Source organism: Anser cygnoides, chromosome Z (genome assembly GCF_040182565.1).
Source record: "Anser cygnoides isolate HZ-2024a breed goose chromosome Z, Taihu_goose_T2T_genome, whole genome shotgun sequence".
NCBI lineage: Eukaryota > Metazoa > Chordata > Aves > Anseriformes > Anatidae > Anser > Anser cygnoides.
In genome coordinates this window covers 32,989,613-33,012,612 of record NC_089912.1, presented here as the reverse complement: position 1 = coordinate 33,012,612, position 23,000 = coordinate 32,989,613, and the positions used below count along the sequence as shown (strand labels likewise).

At 46.1% G+C, this 23,000-nt stretch overlaps 1 protein-coding gene across 9 annotated transcripts in view; it reads left to right on the top strand.

Moving 5' to 3' along the window:
* Positions 1–17,012, top strand: part of PSD3 (pleckstrin and Sec7 domain containing 3) — a 110,762-nt gene extending 93,750 nt beyond the window's left edge. For all 9 annotated transcript variants that reach the window (XM_013188265.3, XM_066988480.1, XM_013188263.3 and 6 more), the window contains 2 exons: positions 550–693; positions 7,150–17,012. In XM_013188265.3, coding sequence (XP_013043719.1) covers positions 550–693; positions 7,150–7,362 — 357 coding nt within the window. In that variant the 3' untranslated portion in view covers positions 7,363–17,012. The remainder of the gene's footprint in view (positions 1–549; positions 694–7,149) is intronic.
* Positions 17,013–23,000: the final 5,988 nt, after the last annotated feature.

Sequence of the window (23,000 nt, the reverse complement as noted above, 5' to 3'; positions counted from 1 at the left end):
TTTCCTGGATTCATTGCATTGTTCTGAACAAATGGAAAACACAGACTGGAGAGCATTTGGTAGTATAGAAATGGAAGTAAGGACCCTGTCCTCTCTGTCCTGGAAGGAGCTACTTTTATATTGCAAAGACCTGAGGCAGGGTCTCTGCGAGTCTCATTCTGCCCTCGGTCTGACTCTGTATTAACAGCCTTAATTAATTTGCCAAAAATGTATTAGAGCAGAAGTGTCATGTTGTCAGTAATGCTCTACAGCAAGCTGCTTCCGTTGCTCTCAGCAAGGCAAGGGATGACAGGTTTGCTATCCTTCCCAGTGGCATCTGCTCACTGCTGAGTTTTTCTGCAAAGTTGGCCACTTTGCTTGGATGCCTTTGAGAGAGCTATTGGGGACAGGGGATTGGGAAAACAGGCCTGATCAATCTAATTAAAATCAGTTAAGGGAAAGAGAGAAAGAAAGAAATTACTTGTTATTGTACAAGGATCTCTCTTTACTTCCCTTTGCTTATAGAATAGTTTATATTCTGTAATTTATGTGCCTCATGTGTTTCTGAAGGATGAACAGCTGAAATCCCATGAAGCTAAGCTGAAGCAGATCTCCACTGAGCTTGCTGAACATCGCTCTTATCCTCCTGACAAGAAGCTGAAAGGAAAGGAAGTAGATGATTACAAACTGAAAGACCACTATCTGGAGTTTGAGGTATGTATGGGAAACATTATTACTTTTACTTTTTAGGTGTGGATGGAGCTGGTCTCATATTTGTGATACAATCCAGGAGTTCTTCATTTTTCACCTTTACCCACCGAGGAGGATATTCTTTTTTGACAGATATGTCACAGCAATCCCAGAAGTTGGGATGTGGTTCTTTCTTTTGATAAAGACTTCCTGTGAATTTGGCTGTGGGCTTAACTCCTTATCTAAAAAATGGAAAAACATGACCCTCTGTCCTTGCCTGTTTTATCTCTTTGAAGACGAGACAGTTCCTGCCTGAAAAGCTTGTCGCATGTTGTAAGACTACGTGTTGTGCACTGTGGTGGGACTCCAGTCTTCACCTGGAATTACTGCATTGTGGAGTAATGCAGATCAGAATGATTATCTTGCATATCTTGTATGTTCTGAAGGAATAGCTCTTCTAAAACTTATGTCATAGGCGTGCCTCTTGAGAGCTATTTGTGTTGTCTACCAGTGAGCTAGACATCAGGATGAGCAGGTGAAGGGTAGAATTAAAGATCACAGGAGTGACATGCAATTTAGGCAGCTGTACGGGGACATTGTTCTGAGATTCTGACAGCAGCTTTTATCTTTTACTGCGTCTGCCACATCGTAGGGCTATGTGGGAAGGGTTGAGCAACCCAGCAGATGGCTGGTGTTTTTCATGGCTGCACCTTTGAGCGTTTTCCCACAGAACTGCAAGTCATTGTTGCCTTGGATCTGAAAGGATCTTAAGGCAGGCACTGCCTTACAAGGAATATCCACATACTGAAGAAAGAGCAAAGGTATTTTCTGTTATGATCCATAGAGGTTCCAAGAGATTAAAGTTTATTGGCTGTGTTTGCAGAGAGAAAGGTCCCTTAATCAACTGGTGACAGAGACAGCTGCCTTCTGCCTGGAAGGAGAGAATTCTTCATGGGAATGAGCATACCAATTTGACAGTGGAGTAGAGGAGTCCTGGAGCGGGGACTTCTGTGGCTCCTGGTTTTCATTCAGGCTGTAACTGATATTCTCTTCTCTATCTCAGGCAAAGGGTGTGTATTTTAGTGGGCTGAAGAGCTCAGAGCTCTCTCCTGTATTCCCCAGGCATACAAACAGTTCAGACTAAGGCTGTGGCTTAGTGAAACTCCATTCAGGTAAGAAGTCAGGGGGACCACCAAAGGTGATGGTGGAGGTAACACGAGCCTTCAGAGCTGAAGTAAGCCTCTCACCATGTATTATATGTATTATTATTGTTTCAGAGGGCCTCTTTTTGCTCCTGGGCTGACTGGCTGTGTACTTTTGCTGTTGCAGAGGAAGGTTGTAGCCCCTTTTTGTGAGTTTTATTTTGCTGTAGCTCTGGGCTGCTGTTGTTGCATATGGTGAGCTTGAGATGTGTTCCTGCTGTTTTGTAAACGGAGCACAGTTGGCCAGTTTGATTTTCCACATCCCACGTGTCTGAAATGATCTGATAAACAATCAAATGAGGAGGTGGTAGAAAGGACTGGTAAGCGAAGAGTACACAATGATGTGAAGAAGAAAAACTTCATAATCAACAAAACAGGGCTAAAGCAGGTTCATCTCACACATAGTACATAATTAAGGAGGTGCCCACAGGACAACATTATAGGGAAAGCTCCCATACCCTTTTTGAGAAATCAGTACAGCTAGATGCCTCTGAAGTGCCTGTGCACTAATGCATACAGAATGGGAAGTGAACAGAATAAATTAGAGATCTGTGTGCAGTTGCAGGCTACAATCTCATTGGGACCACAGATATTTGATTGGATAGTTCACACAACATGAGTGCTGCCATGAATGGATACAGGCTTTTTAGGAAGGACAGACATGGATGGAGTGGAGGGGGAGTCACTCTTTATGTGGGTGAGCAGCAGGATCACACGAAGCTTTGCCTAGGGAAGGGTAACGAGCCAGCTGAGATCATGTGGGTCAAGATTAGTGTGCACACCAAGACTGGTGACATTGTGTTGGTTGTCTGATAGGCCATTTCAAATTTCTGGAAGAAGCCTTGTGTTTGCAGGCCCTGGTCTCCTGGGCAATTTCAACCACCATGATATCTGCTGGAGAGACAACGCAGCAGAGTGCTAGCAATCCAGGAGGTTTCTGGAGAGCAACAACAACCTCTTAACACAGGTGGTCGAGGAGCAGACAAGGAAAGGCACTTCGCCGGACCTCTTACTTGTGAATAAGGAAGCAGTGGTTGGGCATATGAAAGTCAGGGACAACCATGGCAGCAAGTGACTATGAGATGTGGACTTCAGGGTCCTGTAAGGAGTTGTCAGATTAAAGAGTAGGGTCACAGCCGTGAACTTCAGGAGAGCTGACTTGGCATGGCTTGGAAGAATCCTATGGGATATAGCTTTGGGGGAAAGAGGGCTCTAGGAGAGCTGGTCAGTTTTCAAGTATCATCTCCTTCAAGCTCAGGAATGCTCTACCCTGATGAGCCAGAAACCAAGCAGAAGTGGCAGAAAGCCTTCACGGATCAACAGGGAGCTCCTGAAAAAAAAAATCAACCATAAAAATGTACAGAAGTTGAAGCAGTGGCAAATGACGTAGGAGGAATATGGAGATACTGTCCAAGCATGTGAGGTTGAGTTTAAGGAAGTCAAAGCCCAAGTGAAGTTGAATTTGTCAGAAGGCATGAAGGTCACGAAGAAAGGTTTCTACGGGTACATTAGCAGCAGAACAAACAGGGAAAATGTGTCCTAGCTGGAGCCTGTGATGAAGCAGGGGACCTGGTCACAAAGGACAGGGAAAGGCCAAGGCAGTCAATGTCATCTTTGTCTAGGTCTCTACTGGTAAGACTAGCCTTCAGCAATTGCAAGACCATGAGCCCAATGGGAAAATCTGGAGCAAGGAAGACTTACCCTTGGGGAGTAAGGATAAAGTCAGGCAATAGTTTAAGCTGGATACGCACACATCCATGGGATCTGATGGGTTGCGCCCATGAGTGGAGCTCTGAGGGAGTTGGATAATGTCATTGGGAGGCCATTCTTGTTTGCCTTTGAAAGGTCCTGGTGATCAGGGGAGATTCCTGAGGAGTGGAGGAAAATAAATTCCTATCTTCAGCAAGGGCGAGGTACAGGGAACTACAGGGTGGCTAGATTCTTCCCCATCCAGGTAATAGGTGGTAGAGCAAATTCTCCTGGAAATCTTTTCCAAAAGCATTACAGACAAGAAGGTGACTACCAATAATCAGTATGGATTTATGAAGGCGAAATTGTGCCTGACCAATGTGATAGCTGGTTGAACAGCAGTCATCAAAGGGTTGTGATCAATGGCATAGTCAGTTTTGAACACAGCACTCAGATGTGCACATTTAAGCCACACACTTACCCTCCATAGGGGTGTTGTGCAATTTGGGAGAGCAAAAGAGTTTCTTGGGTTTGGGCCGTTGACTCAAAGTTTATTTTCTATCACTCCTGGAAGCATGATGAGTTAGGATGAAACATAGGCTATAGTGTCTGATGGTTTGGAAGGACCGATAGAGAAAGAGGTTGTTGTGTGTGTGTGTTTGTTTTCTGTTTTCTGTCAATTTTATTTAGAGAATTATGTCTCGGATTCCTCAGTACAAAGCAGAACCAGTATAGCACAGGAAACAAAAGGTATCTTCTCCCCTAGTGAGACTCTCGAACAGCAGTCGAATCGCATGGTTCAAATCTGTGACCAGCACTGCAAGAATGCCTGTCTAAGCAGGTAAACAGTGGTACCAACTTCAGCTGGGTGTGAGACAGTGATTCAAGGTGCAGCTGCGCAGTGCTGAATTACCTTCACACTTGGCACAGATTTCACAGACCATGTTCAAGTATCAGTTCAGCAGTTTGGGGAGGAAAAAAAAAAAAGAGCTATACAAAAATCCTGAATGGAAACTTTCCACCAGTTTTGGAATTTCCACACCTTTCCTTCAGAACAAAGTGCTGTCAGGGTCAGTCAGGAACTGGTGATGGACTTTGCTGCATGAGGTTACAGCAAAAGGACAAGAGGCAGGTGAGGCAGTATTTTGTACTTGTCTCTTTCAGGCAGAGCCTGCAGGCCAGACCTTTCATCAGTGTACAAAGGTCCAGGCTGATACATCCCCAAGCACAGCAAAAAGGACCTGTTAGTTCCAAAGGAAGCAGAGTAGTCCCATCAGGGAGGAAGAAGCAAGATTCCTTTTCAGTAGGCTCTTGTAATTTCTTTTCATTCGACCACCTGAGTTCCCTCCGTTCTTATTCCTGATGTAATACAAGTGATGGCATTTCCTTGTGAGGGGAGGTGAACAACGAGTTGCCTGGTCCTTGCTCAGGGATGTGTCCTTGATCATTTTTCCTTGCTGGTGCTTTTGCTTGTAAAAACCAAGCAAAGAACGTTTCCTCTTTGTTTGTTGTCTGAAAAAGTGTTACTCCAGGTTATGATCGCTCAGAATGGCAAATTTATGAGCGAGGGATGTTTCAAGCACTGTCAGTGAGAGGTGAAGTCAGAAATCTGATGGATGGCTGTCTCATCTCATCTTCGTTACATACATTCAGTCTTCAGAAATATGTACAGTACATACATTGTCTTCAAACTGCAAAAGCTTTAGAACATTTTTAATCTGTGTCTTATTTTCTTGACAGAATTTTTCAGATTGCTTTCTTTTAAGGAAAAATTTCCACCAAATTGAATACATAGCTTCAAATGTCAGATCATTAAAAGAGCAAGTTTGCAGCTGAAATCAATTGAGAAACTTAGTGCATTGCTTATTTAAGAAAGAAATCATGAGCCCACAGAGTCCATGGTAAAATGGCCACTGACAGAAGTGCAGGGAAGAAACTGGTCCTGGATTTCTGTTCTTATTGCCAGGTCTTGTGACCCCAGTGGTGTTTACTGGACCAACAACAAGTAAAATTCCATATGGCAGTAATGTTCTCCTCTCCCTTGATGAATATTATGCTGATACCGGGGTTAGAGCACTGTCTCGGCTTCTTTTTTTTTTGCAGTGGTGTCCCATTCGTTGTGTGATGAATCATTCATCAGCCCAGTGCATTGTCAGATTTCTGCTTGCTGTTTCTCCATTTCCTTTCATATTGAATGATGCATCTTACCTGCTTACTGTCTTTGTCTCTGGAGCTCCAAATACGGAATTGATAAGAATGCTTTTTTATTTATTTTTTTAGTTGTATTCTTTTATGATCCTCCTCTGTGTGGTTTTGTTTATTCAAAGGACTCTTTGGAAACACGGTCACATTCTCTCTTTTTCTCTTTTTTTCCTTTATATTCTACTTTTCAAAGTAGTTACAAAGATTTTATTTTTTTTGTTGGTTTTTTTTTTGCCTGTAAATAAGTATTATTACCTGGTATTTTTTATTTTGTTACAAATTGGAAGAATTTTCACTAAGCATTTTTTGCTTAGTCAGGAACATAACAGTTTGGCAGCTGTTTTCCGTGGAAATATTTATACTTCATTTCGCCGGCCCCTATCCTACTGAGATCACCTTCATTACAATGCCTGCATTATGTCTTTAGTGGTTATGTCACGGTCAGGTTATTGAACAAATGCCAAGGGGTGGGTTGCTCTGTTCCCAACAACTCCTGCTCCAGGTAATGGTTTTGAGGCCCCGTGGTGCTCTTTTGTTAATCTACTTTCAATTTGTTGTTTGCTGAGATGTTCTGTGCAGAAAGGTGTTACCGTGACACGATAGAGCAAAGTCTTCCCATTGGAACAGGAAAGCTCCACTCCAGAGAAGGAACTGGAGCAAGCAGGAATGGGGCATGGTAAAGTGAAGAAAATGAAAATGTCTGGACAGAGAGCACCCTTTATTATTCATCATTAGCTGTCCTGTCAGGGGAATGAATATTCCCTGCTGCTTTCACATCCCTCTCATCTGCTTCTCCTTCTCAAAGCGTGGCATCTTCTCAAGGGCTCAGCGGTGGCCGAGCTGGAACAGTTTGAGATTAAAAGGACCCTGCTTTGGTTTCTACCCCTTGGGCTGAATTCAGAAAAGCAGGACCCGCTGATGGGAATGGAGGGTTGCAGGGGGAGATGTAGCCATCCAGAGCATGATCCTTGTTGTCCCGTAGTCCATTTTGCTGCACGTTAACTCCATGCTTTCTTCAGGCACGTAACGTCTCAATATATGTGAGCATAGGAGGTGACTCAGCATGACTAAGGTCAGCAAGCTCTTGCTTGGTGTTGTTACTCAGACATCACCATGCACTCCCGCTAGGCGAGAGCCACCGTTCAGCAGAGCACTGGGATTTGTATGCTGCAGAACTGAGTGCCTTAAATTGCACAGCATCCCTAGGCACAGCCTGACTGAAATCCTTTTTGCACAGTGTAATTTACATTAGTCACCATTGTTCACATCCATATTAGACTCCTAGCTTTCAAGGCCCGTTGAAACCATTATGTTACCTAGACGGTCTCTCAAATGCTTGTGCAGAATTTCTCCCAGACTGATTCGGGCCTTTCTTTTCATTTCCCAGAAAAATCGCTATGAGATTTACGTTGGCCTCCTGAAAGAAGGGGTGAAGGAGCTGCTGAGCGGAGGCGAGAATGACGCACCAGGATTGAAGAAATCCCACTCGAGTCCGTCGCTCAATCAGGAGTCTCCAGTTACTGCCAAGGTGAAACGCAATGTCTCGGAGAGGAAGGACTACAGGCCAGAAACACCCAGCATTAAGCAGAAGGTCACTTAGGGTGGAAGTGATAGCTAGGGGAACAGCCATGCAGCAAAGTACCGGTGGTCAAAATTTTTCCATTTAATAACCTGTCATTCACAAAATTAAGTGCATCTGCCTGAATGGGGTGTTAGTGACATTTTCTATTGTATATTTTGCTGTTTCTGTGCAGATTGTGGGAGATGTCTTTGCTCCTGCTTTGCTTTGCTTTGTTAATTTATCATTTAGCAATTGAAGCATCGGGACTTTTTTGTGTTCTGTTTTTAAAGGAGCTGGGGGAGGGGTAGAGCGCTGTGACGTATATTCTGTCTCTTCCCCATTTATCTCCTCCCATCGGCACGTGGCTTTCATCTCTCAAGTCACTTGTCACTTTATTTACGTGGTGGGTGGGAAAAGTAACTGGACAAATGCTGCAGTGTTGTGAATGTGAGCTGTAGCTGTGAGAAATTTGTGCAAACGGGCAGCTGCAGAAGGCTGGGTAGAATCTAGGGTGCTGGGAACATTGGTTTCCTGACAATGCAGAGCGTGTTGGTACAGGCAATTAGCAGTGGGTGCTACGGTAAATAGTCGCTGTTGCTTATTGTTACTACGTTGACCCTGGACCCACAAAGGCAAAGGAATACAACCTGGAAATCTCTGGCAATGCTGGGATGACAGCATTGGAACTGTTTGTTTGCTTCTTTCCAAGCAAAAAGTCTTCTCCCGAGTTAGCAGGCTGGGGGGTATCCAAACCTGTCGTGTCTCTGTGGTCAGGGAGATGAGGAGTTACCCGGTTGGGATGAACCTGGGTTGCAGAGGTGGCTGCTGCGGATGTCAGCCACTGGCATTGTGTTTTAAAGACAAAGGGCCTCTGTGTAGTTTTTAACTATACACTCTTCACTTAGCTGCTATATAGAGCCTTATGATACGTTGTCCCCCAATGCTCCCCTTTCCAGGAGTTCCCTTGTTGGTATGTGCAGATGTATGCAATTTCTCTGATAGTGACAGTGCACTTCGCCTTTTCTCTTCAGAAAGGGATTCTCCTCAGCTACTTGTTTTTCTGCTTTAGTTCGTATAGAGGTGGAAGAGGCTGGTGCAGACTGCAGAATGGTATAGACGTGTCGTTGCTCTGGGCCAGGGTTTGATGCCATCCTGGCTCCTCCATGCCTGGAGGCCAGCACAAGGCTGCCTCCGCTTTGGCAGATCCTACCCTCCACCTGCGGGGAGCCAGCCTGCCCTGCAGCTCCAGCATGTCCCACTTCAGGCTTTCAGAGGGAGGCAGAGGCCAGGGAGAGGCCACCACAGGCAGAGCTTTCCATACCTCAAAGCCGTGCTTGGTCCGCAGATCCTTGGGGTGTTTGGCAGTCTTGAGTCACAGGGGTCAGCGGGGGTACAAAGATGACGCAGAGATCGTTTTTCTGTTTCCCAGCCCTTCTGGACTTGGGGCAGCTTGGCACTGCAGAGAACACTGGCTCACCTGGTACTTTCCACGCTCAGTTTTAATCTCTGATTTGATACTGGCCTGCTGTGTGAGCTCGGACAGGTCTCTCCCTCTTTGCATCACCCATCCCCTTTGCAGCATAGTATAAGCATTCTGGCTTTTCTCACAAAGCAGCTTGAGAGGTAATGTTCAGGGCCAACTGAAAAATGTTTGTTGCTATTATTTTTGTTGGGCCTGGCGCAGGGTAGCCGTCCTGATAGAAGTAATTCTTAATGTATAGAGAAATGTCCAGATCAATGCAAGGACTGTTTAGAAATGTGCTGGTATTTCCAGCCTGAACAGTATAGGGCCACACATCCAAAAAAATTACTATCTGATGGGATTTGTGCTCTGCCAGACTTCCCAAAGGGTCCAAGTCAATTAGTCTAGCTTATTGAACTGCCAGCTCAGTGGGCAGAAAAGGGAGCAATCAAAGAGAGAGGGACCCGAACAGGCACCGCGTGACTTTCCTCCCCCGCTGAGGACCACCACGCAACGTCTCTCCCGATGTTATGCTCACCACGGGCTGCCACAAAGATGTCGTGCACTCAGATGCCAGGAGGTGTTGAAGCGAATCGATACTTGCAGTTGCAGCCCGGCAACAAAATCGGGTGGGACTGATTCCGTGCGTGATGATGGGACACACGCACATGCGTTTGGCATCTGCCACTTGGAGTGGCTGCTCCACGCTAGAAGTCAGGAGGCCAGCACCTAACCCTAAAAACTGCAGAGATCTGAACAGAAACTCAGCGCTTACCAAGTGCTGCGGCTCTAGAAGTTGTGTGGTTATGGTGGAGCAAGCCTTCAGTCCTCTTGCTGAAGGAGAGAGACGCCTTCTTTTACTGGGGCATGCTGCACTGGGAGACTCCATGCAGACAGGTGCATGGCAGTGCTTATCGGAGGGGATTGTTTGAATTAATCATGCGTGGTAGATAAACAGCTCGTGGAGGGGAAACAGAGCCAGGAGATCCCTGCAGCTGTTCATCGTGCTCTGGTGGTTTTAAACAAACAATCAGAAGAGAGAGAGGTTATACTGGGAGGGAAAAAGACGTATGGGGAATGCTGAGTGCATATTTGAGAAGAAAACTTGTCCAGTCTTAGATAACGGCATTTCACAGAAAGCATGCAGCAGAAACAGGAGAAAAAAAAAAAAAAGGTGCAGATGTGTAAATGGGCCTTGCTTGGATGTCAGGGTGGGGTAGTCTGGATGAGCTTTTCAGAGGCATCCTGGAACACACCCAGCAAACCTCTTGTGATACCGAGTGCGATGCTTTAAAAGGCGAAGAGGTGACATTTAACTTTTTTTCTCAGCTTTTAAAATGCTCTGCTGCTGTAGACTGGAGTTAAATTGCTGAACTCAAAAAAAAAAAAAAATCCTGTGAAATGCATTTCCCAGCTTTGACACAGAAACTGGTTAATTCCTTTTCAAAGTCACTGCAGAGGAGATGATTTGAAATAACAGGAAAAGTCAAAAAGTAAGCTGCGAAAAATGATTTTTTTTCAGTTTTTGTTATTTATTCTCCATTACCAGGTGTACTTGCAAGTGGATTGGGGTGTGATTTTTAAGTCTCATCTGTGCTTAGCAAATGCAATTTTTCACTGCATTTTTTAGCAATTAAACATTTGTTGAACTTGGAGCACTCTCGGTGAGACTGTTGAGGCATGCAGATTAGTTTACTGAGAATTTGTCAGGTTCTGCTCAAGTTTTAATTAATGTCATTTTGCTCCATTGCTTTACAAATTCTAGGCATCCCAGGCACCCATGTGAATATGCACATTTCAGAGGCCAAGAGAAAAAGGAGATCCTGTCGTGAATGCCTAAGCCTCCTGGACTCCCTTAGGAACAGGATCATCTGCTGAGCAGTACTGTCATTTGCTTTTTTTTTTCTTTCACCCCCGATGCTATTGTAAAGGGTGGGTGCAGATTCTCCAGGGGTGTCAGCGGTGCATCTTGTTGGGTGGCACCACGGAGAGTCTGGCCAGATGGCTTTGCATGGTACCCAGTGCTCTGCCTTTCTTTTGCTGGATGTTTGCCTTTATTAGAGATCAGTGTTTGACCTCAGTGACTCAGAAGCTCCGTTGCAGCATGTAAGGATACTCTGCTGATTTCCAGCCCTCCCCTGGACCCCTGCATGCCTGGCCGTCCCCACCGTGCACCCGATCTTGGTATCATCTGAGCAGCCTGTGGCTTTCTGGGGATGCTAAACGTGAGCTGGAGTTACCTGAGGCTTGTTTTGGGACACCTTCAGCCCAGGCAGAGCTGTGTCTGGATGCTCAGTGATAAGATCTTGCAGTGCCTGCTCCCTCAGCTGCAGCTGGCAGGCCACTGCAAGCGTGCGTGCGAGCATGCAGCCCCCAAGCCAGCCTTTGCGTTGGTGCTGCCGGGGAGGTATCGCCCTTCCTTGTCATCCTCCCTGCTGCAGCCTGCCACCTGGAAGCCACCGCTCAGGCAGAAGCTCTGCCCCCATGTCTTGAGAGGGGGGGATGCGAGGAGGGGAGCAGGGCTGGGCCAGGAGAGACCCCGTCCTGCTCCGAAGCGCTGCTGATTGCTCACCTTCTGTGCGGACTCCTCTCCCAGCTGAAGGAGGAGCGGCAGGAGGGTCTGGACATGACAGCAGAGAGGGGAGGGAGAAGCACAAAGATGCCTTCCCTCCCTCCACTCAGCAACCAAAGCAGGTGAGATACTCTCCCAACGCCAAAACTGCGCTCTCCTTCGTCAGCCGGTAGGATGCTGGGATTTTTGTTCAGCAGCATCGTGAAAGAAAATCTCTGGGCTGGCTGTGTGTTTGTATGCATCTTGCAGATAAATCACGCACGGACCAGTGAACATGACTGCAGCTTTTTAATCCAGTATTTATGTTGTGTCTTTAATTGATGTAGAGAGATAAGTCAGCCAGCGGGGTGATTAACGTAGCGGAGCTGTGGGGGAACGCTGTTCATCTGCGACTCCGACTCAGACACTTTTTCATCTATAGCCAGCCACTTGTAAATGGTTACCAGAAGCTTTCTAAGGGCTGTAACAGCTCATCCCTTAAGTGCTTTCTCTTTGATCCTGCCTGCTCCCAGGGTGCAGCCTGCCCAAGTTCAGGGGCTCTTCTGGAGCACGGTGTGCAGCAGAGCCCTGCTCTAAGCAGCAGTTTGAGCTAGCTGACCTCCAGAGGCCCCTTGTGACCTGGATTGATGGGTGACTTTTCACAGCTCCAGTGCCTTCCCATAACAGGCCGGTTGTTCTTCTGCCTAGAAACCATCAGGCTTTTTTGTCTCACCTGAGTGGGGCTGGGTTCCCACTTGGTTAGAGCATCTCTTTGGTGAGGAGGTTGTTGCGGCAGTGGAGAAAGTCAGAGGTGGCAGGATTATCACTGCATGTCTGGAGGGATTGCACTGCAGTGTTCTTCTTGAAAGCGGGGAAGGCTTTTCTCTGCAGACAGCTTACAGCTTACCCATGTCTGCATTCTCCATCCCTAAATCAATTTTGGCCTTATCACAGTTAGTCTGACAGCTCCTCCTCCTTTTCTGTCAAGCTGCTCCTGTCTGTCATCTTAGCACCTCAGCTGCTTCTGTGTAACAGGTCTCTTTCCTTCCATGCTTGCAGAAATCCAGAAAATTTGACTGTCCCATCTTGCCTTGAGAAAACCTGCTCCGAGGCAGTACTGTGTTGAATGGATAACCTTTTGAACAGCTTTTTCATTCTGCTCGTTTGTAGCTTGTATTTCCAGCCACAGTTATAGCTGGGAAGTGAGAGACAGAGTTTCAGACTTCTGTGATCCTTGTGTGTTATGCTGCATGGATGCAAGGTCCTCCTCCCACACTCAGACCAGACACTTGTGACATTCCTAGTCTCCTTTCCAAAAATCTCAGAGGCAGAGGCAGCCTGTGCTGTGCTGTGGGGAAACTTTGACACGCTGTTTTGCAAGGATTTGGGTACTTTCCAAATCAGGTCATACGTTTTGCAACCTTTCAGGGAGCTGTGTAAAAAAAGGAGAAAAAAGAAAAAAAAGATGCCATTTTCAATCAGTGCCCCCCAAGCACAAAGAGATGGTATCCAGAAACACCATCTGCTCTTGCAGAGGCATAGGCAGTGTAAACACCTTATCTGCAGCAGTCTCACAGGTTGCTGCTTGTTTGAACTTTACCCAGTGTGGCTCTCCCCGAGTTCTGGGGTGTCGTGTCTGCTCTGAGGGCAATTCTGGCAGTCCACGTTTCACCAGTCTCCCCAGAGCATGACTGAAGCTCCTCAGCTTGTGTCCTGGTGTCAGCCGCCTAGGCTGCCGAGGGGGGCAAGCCAGAGAAGCTGTCTCAGAAATTTCTTTGAAAGAGCTGGTTGCCAGCTTGTGCTTTATGGGAGGGTATTTTTAGTGCATGCTCACGCAGTATGCCTGGCCTCTCCTCTCCTCTCTCTCTGATCTCTCCCAGCAGCATAAGTGTAGTACAGTGAACTGCTTTACTTGGAGTTTCTGAGCATTTGCTCCGGCAAGAAGAGGCTTTGCCAGCCTCCAGAGAAGCTACATTCCCCAAGCTGAGCACCAGTGCATGGGGCCATCTCCCATACGGCCAGTGATACCACAAGAAGACACTCGGAAAGCCAGTGCCACCCCCCATGTCTGGTCACCTTTTGGGACCTGGGCAATAGCGTTTTCCATCATTGCCCTCAGTGCTGGGGGAAATTAGAAATGCCAGCTTCCTTTTCCACGTACGCTCTGCTGCTTAGGGAACTGGCCCCGGTCTGTGTCGCCAGCTGCTTCTCTCCCTTGCGACTGCAGCACCCTTATCCAGGGGTGTCACGGCCTCAGTGTGAAGAGGCTCATGTAAATTAAAGCAAGGAGGAGAGGTTGTCCTGGGGAGCTGTGTCTGGAGGCCTTCTGTGAGGGTCAGCTCTCCCGTTGGCAACATCCAGCTGAGCAGTGAAAGGAGGCCAGCTCAACCCTGCCTGAGTTGGAGGTACCTTGCTCATTTGTTTTGTGAGCTGCACTGAGGCTTTAGGTTAATTATTTATGAGAGCACTTCCTTAACAAGCGCAAGCAACAGCTTTCCCAAAGGCTGCACAGTTGACCTGACTTTGCTGCCGTGGTCAAAAGGAGCAAATATAGGTCAGCCCGCAGAGCTTCTGTCATCCCCCTTTGAGCAGTGAAGTATTCCGTAAAAGTTATAAATTTTTAAACAATGAGGGACCTACCATGGCATCTGCTGTTATGTTTGTGCCAGGAATCAGCTCGGGTACAGGCCTGAGGTTTATTTGGACTGGGGAGAAGTACATCACTTAGCAGCGCATGTGCTGAAAGTGCTACAAATTACAAGGGCACGACTTTTCTCTGACATAAACCTTTGCAATTAGCAGTCGCTCTGCAGCGACGGTCCTGTGTGTAATTCACCTAAACTAAACCAACACAACAAGATAGCTTTTGTTCAAGCAAGCAAGGAAGGTTTCAGCTTTGCCTTGTGCCGAATGAATATCCTGTGTAGCAGCTAGCCAACTGCTATGGAGATGTGTTTGACGTAAAGTCCTCTGACTCCCCGGAGCCTCTTGCTGGGAATAGGGCAATCTGCGGTACCCGGTCTGTCACTTCACCAGGCAAATGCTATCGATGGTGAAAGTCTGAAGTCACTTACACGCTTGTGAAAGCCTCGTGCTCAGTGCTGTTGAGTTCTGAAAAACTGTAGGATGAGAACAGGGATGGGTCTTTTTTTTTTGTTTCTTGTTTTGTGTGTACATATTCATGACGACTATGTCCTCTTATTTGAGGCTAGGATAAAACCTTGGCTAAAAGAACAGAGTTTTTTGGCAGTTTGAAAACTTTAAAATCAATACTCTCTGCGTGAGGTACAATCTGAGGCTTACAGTACTTGGTGAACGTGTTTAAGTGATGCCTATAGATGTGTGTATGTGTTTCATAGGTATAGTATGGCTTCTGTGGCTCAGCACTCCAAAGCCTGCTATTCTTTTCTGAAGCTTATTTTTGTCGAAGCACTTAAACAGCTGCAAACTTTGTTAGGATGCTTGTTGTTCTAGTTGTTCTCAAATTAGGTTAAACAGTCATCAGAGCTTTTGCAGATTTAGGGTATCCCTTGAGCTGCCTTGATCTCCGTGTGTTGTCCACCAGGGGCTGCCTGTTGTTCTGCGTGTTGAAAGCAAAGGCACGTGTCTGAGAGTCTAAGCGAGGATCACTGGGTGGTATTTTCTGCTAGCTCGACGCTGGGCTGTCTCCCTGGTGGTGTCAGCTGGTGCCTGCACCACGAGCATCCATGCCTGATTCTTCTGAAAATCGCACTCTGGGGATCTAATATACAGCTTTACTTCTGAAAATGTTGACCTCACTCTGTGAAAATTCAGCAAGGGGACATCATGTCCAAAAGTGTCCAAGCGGGACAGGTGCCTGTGATGTCTCCTGCAGATACAGCCGTACAGCAGTAGTGAGGGTTTCTTTCTGCAACTGCACAGATTTCCAGAAGAATGTTTGGCTCATCAGAGTGGAAAAGAAGAGCAGCAGGACGAATATCTTTATAGGGCATCTCGTTTGCCTCCCGAAGGTTTGCCTTGTGACGTTTAAACGACCTTTTAACAAGTTGGTGTGTTTAGTAAAGGGATGAGGAAGCCCAGTGGGTTTTCCTATTATGCTCTATCTAGTTAGTGCAACACTAGCACTATCTGCATTATCCCAGGACAGGGGGAGCAAAGCCTAAGGATGGCATTCTTACCTGGAGTCATAAAATGCTTAAGGTGCAGGTAACTTGAAGCACTTGAGCAACCTCAGTGAAGTCAAGGCTGTGCGCTTCACTGGACCCTGGCCAGAGTGATCACATCTTGGAAGACTGAGACGTAAGTGGACTTTAGCTCAGGGTGAGATGAAGAGGGACATCCCCATCACCTTGCTTTGGGTTGGTTGTGGTCTGGTAATCCTTTTTCAGGCTCTGAGCTTCTCCCTTGGGTTACCTGCCTCCCTTGGTGTTAAAGTGGGAAGATGAGGGTCAGCACTGTTGTGTTGAGAATTGCAGTTAGGAACTGGCACTTGCCCTCCGCCTGAGATGATGCAGTGTTGTTTTCCCTTAGGTTGAGAAAGAGCACTGAATTTTCAGTTACTGTTGTGTGGTACCCCTATGGGAATAGTAGCCCCTGGCAGCAGCAGTGCAAAAACCATTTTGCACATGCGTGTACACACACCCTGTGAGTCTCTTCTGTGCAGACTTAACCTTACTGGGCCCAACAGCAGTCCTTGCAAGACTTTTCCTCTGGGCAGCCTCCTGTCCCTTTTGCCAAGTGTAGGAACCTTCTTCCTAATAACCTTGAACTCAGTTTATTCTCATCACTGACTCACTGGAGTGTTTTTCATGCAACACACTAGAGACGCGGTCCCGGTCTCACTGCTTTGTGGTAACTTCTTGGTCTGCTCTGAAGCAGCGTTGAGGTAATCACTAAACCTTTTCCAGCAGCATGAAATTTGCTGCTCTGACTCTTGGTGTGGTAATTGCCTCATGTCTGAGGCTGTCCTACCACCAGGGCGCTCCTTCCTGTCCCTGGGTGCATGCATGGTCAGAAAAGCATATTGCTTCTCGGTGGTCAGAGTCAGAGCTGTGCCGACTTAAATCAAACCCTGGTTCATGGGAGGTGTTTTCACGTGCTGCTGATGTCCATAAGGACTCAAACAAATACTTGCGTACACAGAGATGCTTTCCTGAAGCAGAGTTGTCACTCTTTTCTACAGGTACCACAGGATGCCCTCCCTTATTCTGCTTCATGTAACTGGTACTAGAATGATCATTTCCTGATAAATGAAGGCACTTAATCAGTCCTCTTCCCCTTGGAAGAAGGACTTTTGGGGATATTGTTATATCATTTAAAATAATATTTTGGAATTTAAGTTTACATTGCTTTATTTTTCACTTGAGGTGACTGTATATAAATATTTTCCTCTATTTTATCATTGCTGATAAAGTAAGCCTACGGTATACAGACAAATAATTTGCCTTTGATGTATTGAAACTGTGAGATATAAAGTAGACTTCTCTCTTGTGTCCATGTTCCTGACTATTACTCTGTTCCTCTGTGTTTTTATAAGTTGGAATAAATGTTGCTTACGGGCAACAGAGAGCCTGCAAGCTTCCCAATAATTTTTATGTAATTGAACTCAAGCAACCCTAGTGAAGGATCTCACATATGTATAATGATATATGTATATGTACAAACTTTAGAAAGAAATAAACCAAATGTATTTCATCTTCTGCAGTTGAATGTTTTTTATTGGAGCCCTTACTGTTACTTCTCATGCATAAGAACATGAAGGTGGCACTACCAGCTCACAGCAGCCTCTGGTGGGTCTGCAGCCCTGCTCAGGGAAGATATGCACCCACTAGCTGGCACAACGCTTTCCCCAGTGCACGTTGCTGACCTCCGGCAGTCAGTGGCTTCAAAGTTTCCTGAGCTGGAGAGTGCAGGTACTGTGTACCTTACAGAAACACAGCCTGGACCAGCGTACCTCTGCCAGAGCAGAAACGAGTGTGGCCCAACACAAACGTACAGTAAACACTCCTTATTTATCACAGAAACCTTGAGGAGGCGCATGGTTTGGGCATGCACACTCGTCCAATGTGAGGACAGCTGGAGCATCTCTCTCCTTGCAGCTCTGCAAGAGGTGGCCTTACCTACGGGCTGTTACAGGACTGCGAAGTTACCACCGCTTAGCTGTGAAGAGACGCCAAGAAGAGAATTAACTGATTAAAAATGGTTTTGCCAGCAGATGGGTTGGTAGAGGGAGGCTGCAGCGATCAGCTATTCAGAAACGACTGGGAGTTGACCTCAGCATTTTTACAAGACAGTTCGTTTGGGACCACTGTCAAGGTTGGGAATTACTGCTGGTGTAGTGAAATGGGAGGAAGCAAGGATCCATGACAGACAGAAAAGCGGGACACTAAAGAAAAGGGGAAGCAAAGAAAGAAGAGGTGGGAGTGGGTAAGAAACAACAATGGCTGTGAAGGGAAACAGACTGCACAATACACAGAAAGCAAACAACTTTGTGTTTGCTGTTCTTGCACTGGACGTGGCTCAGCGTGGGAATGTAGGAGGCTGTCTGCCGAATGGTTTACAGGGCAAACTAACAGGATGTCTCCAAGAGCAGGTAGGGCACCGGGAAGCTACACAACAGGGCTGGGAGCTTGTATTTGGAAACAATAGTAGGGAAGATGTTTTTTCTTCCAAGATCTCTGAATGTTTGACCATCTTGAGATGATTGTTTCTTTGTATTTTTCTTCTTCCTAGAAACTCAGCGTGTTACTTTTAGATGATTAGCAAGACCTCTGGCACTTGAGATTGCTTTCTTTTCCACATTATGCTATGGGATGTCAAGCTTCTTCTTTGCTGTTCCTGTGGATTTGCCATCCTGGTTACTTCAAAGCACTGGAAGTTTTTGTTTCCAATACATGCTCCTGGATTAGTATTTCTTTTATGAAAGGACTAAACAAAGTGAAGGTGAGGAGGAGTGGGAGTTGTACTTAGGAAAAAATATTGAATGCCTCCTCTAATGCCCAGATGAATGCTTTAACTATGTGTGAATGTTAATGTCAGTGCTGCTTGCCGCATCTTTTCCTATTTTGTCTTCCGAGCTGACAAAGTCAACTCCGAGCATCTTCTGGTGATCCCTTTCTGCCTGGAATCGTAAGTCGCGTCACGTTGCTCACAATGCACTAAACTAGAACAAAATGACAGGACAGCCACAAAGTGAAAGACAGATGCATTTATATTCTCTGCATTCTTCATTGTCCATTTTCAGTTTACATTTCCAAGTAAGGAATATAATTACCAAGGGAGCCCGAAAGGGCTAGCTTGAATATAAAGGTGAAATATCCACAGTGCACAGAAACTACACATCTCTGGCTATTTACGAATAATCTAGCACAACAGAGTGACTTAGCCCAAAAGTAAAGCACAAATTGGTCTGAAGTTGTCATGGATATCTCTAGATTAGAAATTGGAAGAGTTCTTACCCAGCAGAACATTGATGTATTGCAGTGGCCTCCTAAATGGCAAGGCAAAGGCAAAAATACCTTGTGGCTTTTAACATGGAGCCTGGTACGTCATGAAGAGGAATGATATGATTGATGGCCCAGGTTTTCATTCGTCCGGCCATCACAGTGTCCAGCTCTGTCTGTTTGGTGCTAAATAGATGTTTTTCAGAAAAAAATTATGCCACCCACTATTATAACCACTTTCCCTAAAAAATGGGCCATCCTAGAGAAGATGAACTACTGCACAGCAGCTTGCCACCACTCCAGGATTATTTGGTCATGTTTGTTCTAGGATATCTCTTCTAGTCACCATTACACAGCTAATTTTTGGGTGGATCAGGTACAGAGATGGTGTGTGTCTTTGTTTTGTTGGTCTTACGGTAAAATACAAAAACAAGGAGCTTAACTTGCTTGAGGTGGAGGAATCAAGGCCAAAGCACACTGATTTGTCATAGAGAAGATACAACAATATGAACTGGAAAATTGTAGGGGAGTTTTGTTGCCCTGTGCCCAGACAGGTGTATCAGTGGTACTGTATAAAGCTGACAGTGCCCTAGCAACAACTTTGGAAACAGCAGACTTGGGTATAGAGGTAGCAGAACTGGGCCAGCCAGGAAGAATTAACAAGGGGCATGTCTTAGAGATCATTTAGGGTAGAGAAAGGGAGGCAAAAGGGTGGCAAAAAAAGTTGTTCCAGAAATAGAAACAATAATGAATAAGGTAGAAAATCAGGTGAAGAGCAAAGGATGGGGGCATATTCTGAAGGGAGGAGTGCAGGTGCCTGCAGATAATAGCGATACTGACTGACAAACCCAAACCAGGGGGAGTTCTGTGGGACAACCCGGTGGACTTCGTCAGCTCTGTCTGAAAAACTTGGTGTGAGAGGGTAGGCTGCAGAGGGACAGATTTGCATGCTTGTAACAGGTCGTGTGGAGAGGAAAAGGTGGAGGATCAGTAACTAAATAATGGCTGTGTGATTCATGATTTGTAAAAGAGCTGATTAACAGCTTTATAATTGTGTGATAATGTGGAAAGTGGTATAATTGCAGATTAGTAAGAGGGTGTATTTACTGGGTATTCAGTATATTGATTCTTTAATAGATGGACCATTTTCTTAGTAATGGCTTGCTTAATCACTAGACACTGTAGTTTCCTAAATCAGTGGCATCTCGATCTTGCAGTCTGAATGGAGAGAGTTGGTTCCTGAAATAACAGTTTCATCGAAGAAAGGCTTCAGGACAGTTCCTACCTCATTTAAACTTGGTTCAGTCACAACAAGTTTAATGACGTAGACAACTGCAAGGATGTTTGTAAGAATATTTGAAAATATTGAATTATGCAGGAGCTCTGCCAGTGACCACAAGCTAAGAAGGGTGAGTCTGGAGAATGCAAAAATAACAGTAAAAAAGGACATTTTAGGAAAGCAGGGTCTGTGAGTTAAAATTTCAGGGACAGACATCTATAGTGCGGAAGCATCGTGTTTTCTGCAAGAACAAACACTACTTGTCTGCACATGTAAAGGCACTGGTGGGCCATTATCTGTGCAGTATTGAAATGTAGGTGAAGTGCATTGTACAGATGGCTGGAAGACTGCAGAAGAATGCAGAATATAGCACCAGGGACTGAAATCTCTGGGGAAAAGAAGATGACAAGGAGAGTTTGCCTGAGGGGAGAGCAACAACGAGCTGTTTGAAAGCCGGAGGCAAGGAGAAAACTGAGCAAAACTGTAAAGAAAAAGCATGGGAGGCAACTGAAATGCATACAGACTCAGCTATCACTTGGAAAAAGAAATCAATTAAGAAGAAAGGATCTGCCACCTGTGAAGGTTGCCTGACACCTTCCTTTGTCTTTTGATGAAAAGTTCATGTTCCCCCGTTGTTTACAGAGGAGATTTTAACACTGTCAGGGCTGCCATGAGGTCAGAAGAGGGTGCTGTGTGCTGACCTTCAGAGAAAACTGCTCAGTTAGCCAAGATAAATACTTCTGTCTATGCTTTGTAGCCTGGAAGACAGCAGCATCCTTGTGTCTGTGCACTGTCTGCTGGACTGGGAATGGCTTTGCAAGAAAGAAAAGGAAAAAAAAAAAAAACCAACAAAAACACCACTGCCAAGCTGAAGCCCCTTCCCCCTCCATCACATACAGAGATTGTTCAAACTAAAAATGTATGGGGTTTTTGCTTGTTTTTCTCCCTGAAGGAACTGTCTTTGTTCAGGAATAAATCATCTTTCTGATCTCCTCACCTTATGACTCTAAGCTCAGAAGTGCTCAGTAGAGATGCTCTGTCATCTTTTTGGGAAGGTGAATATTTTTAGTTGGCTTGAACAAGCTTCTTCCCTCTGCTCAGGTGTCTAGAGTAAACAAACAAACAAACAAAAAAAAACAACCAAACAAACAAAACAACAACAACAACAAAAAAACTTTTCAATTTTCAGGTGAATTCCAATCAGGGCTTGTTAGCAAGGATGCATGTCTCTGAAAACTTGTAGTAGGTGCAGCCTGCAGTATAGGTACGTGATGTGCCCTGTCACTTAAGAAGTGCTTTGCCTGGACAAGGGGGCATGGCTTTAAACTAAAAGAGGGGAGATTTAGATTAGAGGTTAGGAGGAAATTCTTCACTCAAAGGGTGGTGAGGCACTGGAACAGGTTGCCCAGAGAAGCTGTGGATGCCCCATCCCAGGAGGTGTTCAAGGCCAGGCTGGATGGGGCCTTGGCCAACCTGGCCTGGTGGGAGGTGTCCCTGCCCACGGCAGGGGGCTGGAACTGGGTGATCTATGAGGTCCCTTCCAACCCAAACCATTTTATGGTTCTATGGATAATGACTGGGGCATGACTGAGGATGGGTGCGGATAGCATTCCTGTCAAGCAGAGGTGCACGTGTGACACCCAGCTCTTGGTGCACGCTGCCCTCCATCCCATCCAGAACTGAACTGTGCTGGTACATGAAGTACTGAACCGGGATGGACGGAGCCAGGGTCATTACCAGAATAATTACCAGAGTAACGTAGACACCAGTTACTGCACCCCTGGCTTCTCCCTGAGTGGTGCTTGCTATGGCAGGTGCTTGCAGTGGGCTGTGCCTGGGGTGGGAATGCTCTCTCTGTATGGGCTAAAGCATCCTGCTGGGACACTTCTGTGGGGGCCTTGCAGCTAGCCAGTGATAGCAAGCATGGTGTAAAACCCAAATCTCTATTACCACCACCATACCCACGCTGCGTTTCTCAGGCAACTGAGGTGTGGGCGGCAGTTAGAGGTTGTAATTGTTTCTAGAGGAAAAAAAAAAAAAAAGAAAAAAGAAAAGACACGAAAAAAGAAGTGCTCTTTCTGTTTAGCTGCAATTTCTGACTACACTTTAGACAAATTGTCAGAATCCACATTCCCGTTGGCAGGGAGCCAGGCTCCCTGGCACGCTGATTAAACTGTGTGTGGGCAAAATGTAGGCAGATGATGGGGACCTGGTACAGTGAAACCTTGGAGAGCTTTGTTTTCCTTGCTGCTTTCTTCTTCTCTCTACATTCCTTCCAGGCTAGTTTTCTGACCATCCCTCATTGGCTCTGCTTTGGGTCTTGAACCTCTGACTTTGGGAGTTGAGGACTGTGGACCTAGAGCAGCAGCTGCTCGTGGCTAATAACCCCTGCCTGTTTGTCCACCTGCAGGTGAGCAGGTAAACCTCCGAGTGAAGTGAAGCTGCTGGAGAGACCCAAAATACCAGACTGCAGCAATATAAAGGACATTTTTACAGGTGGATGGGGAACTCCCTTCTGCAAATGGCCCATCTGGACAGCAAGGCATGTGCTTGTGCTCCTGATCCAGCTTCAGCTTGCTGGGGAGCTCTGTCCACGAGGACTCCTCTGAGGATCGTGGCCGCGGCTTGGCGTGGGAGTGTGGTAGTGCTTGGGTGAGCTACGCTGCCCCTCTCCAGCCCAGGGCCCTGGGCTCCCTGCCACCACAGGCAGCTGCCCTGGAAGCATTAGGTCTGGGGAATTTCGGAAATCAGCTATGTAGTCTCTCTGCCACGTACATCTCATAGCCATGGCATTTCCACACCCTTGCGTGTGAAGCCTTTGCACCGTTCCCAGGACATCTATCTGTCTGTCAAGGTGGGATCCCCTGTTTTAGAGAGGCTTGCTCGTTCACTAACCTTTTGTGTGTTCTCTCATCATTTCTCTTAGGGCTTGTCTGCACTCTGTCAGAAAGGTAAGATGAG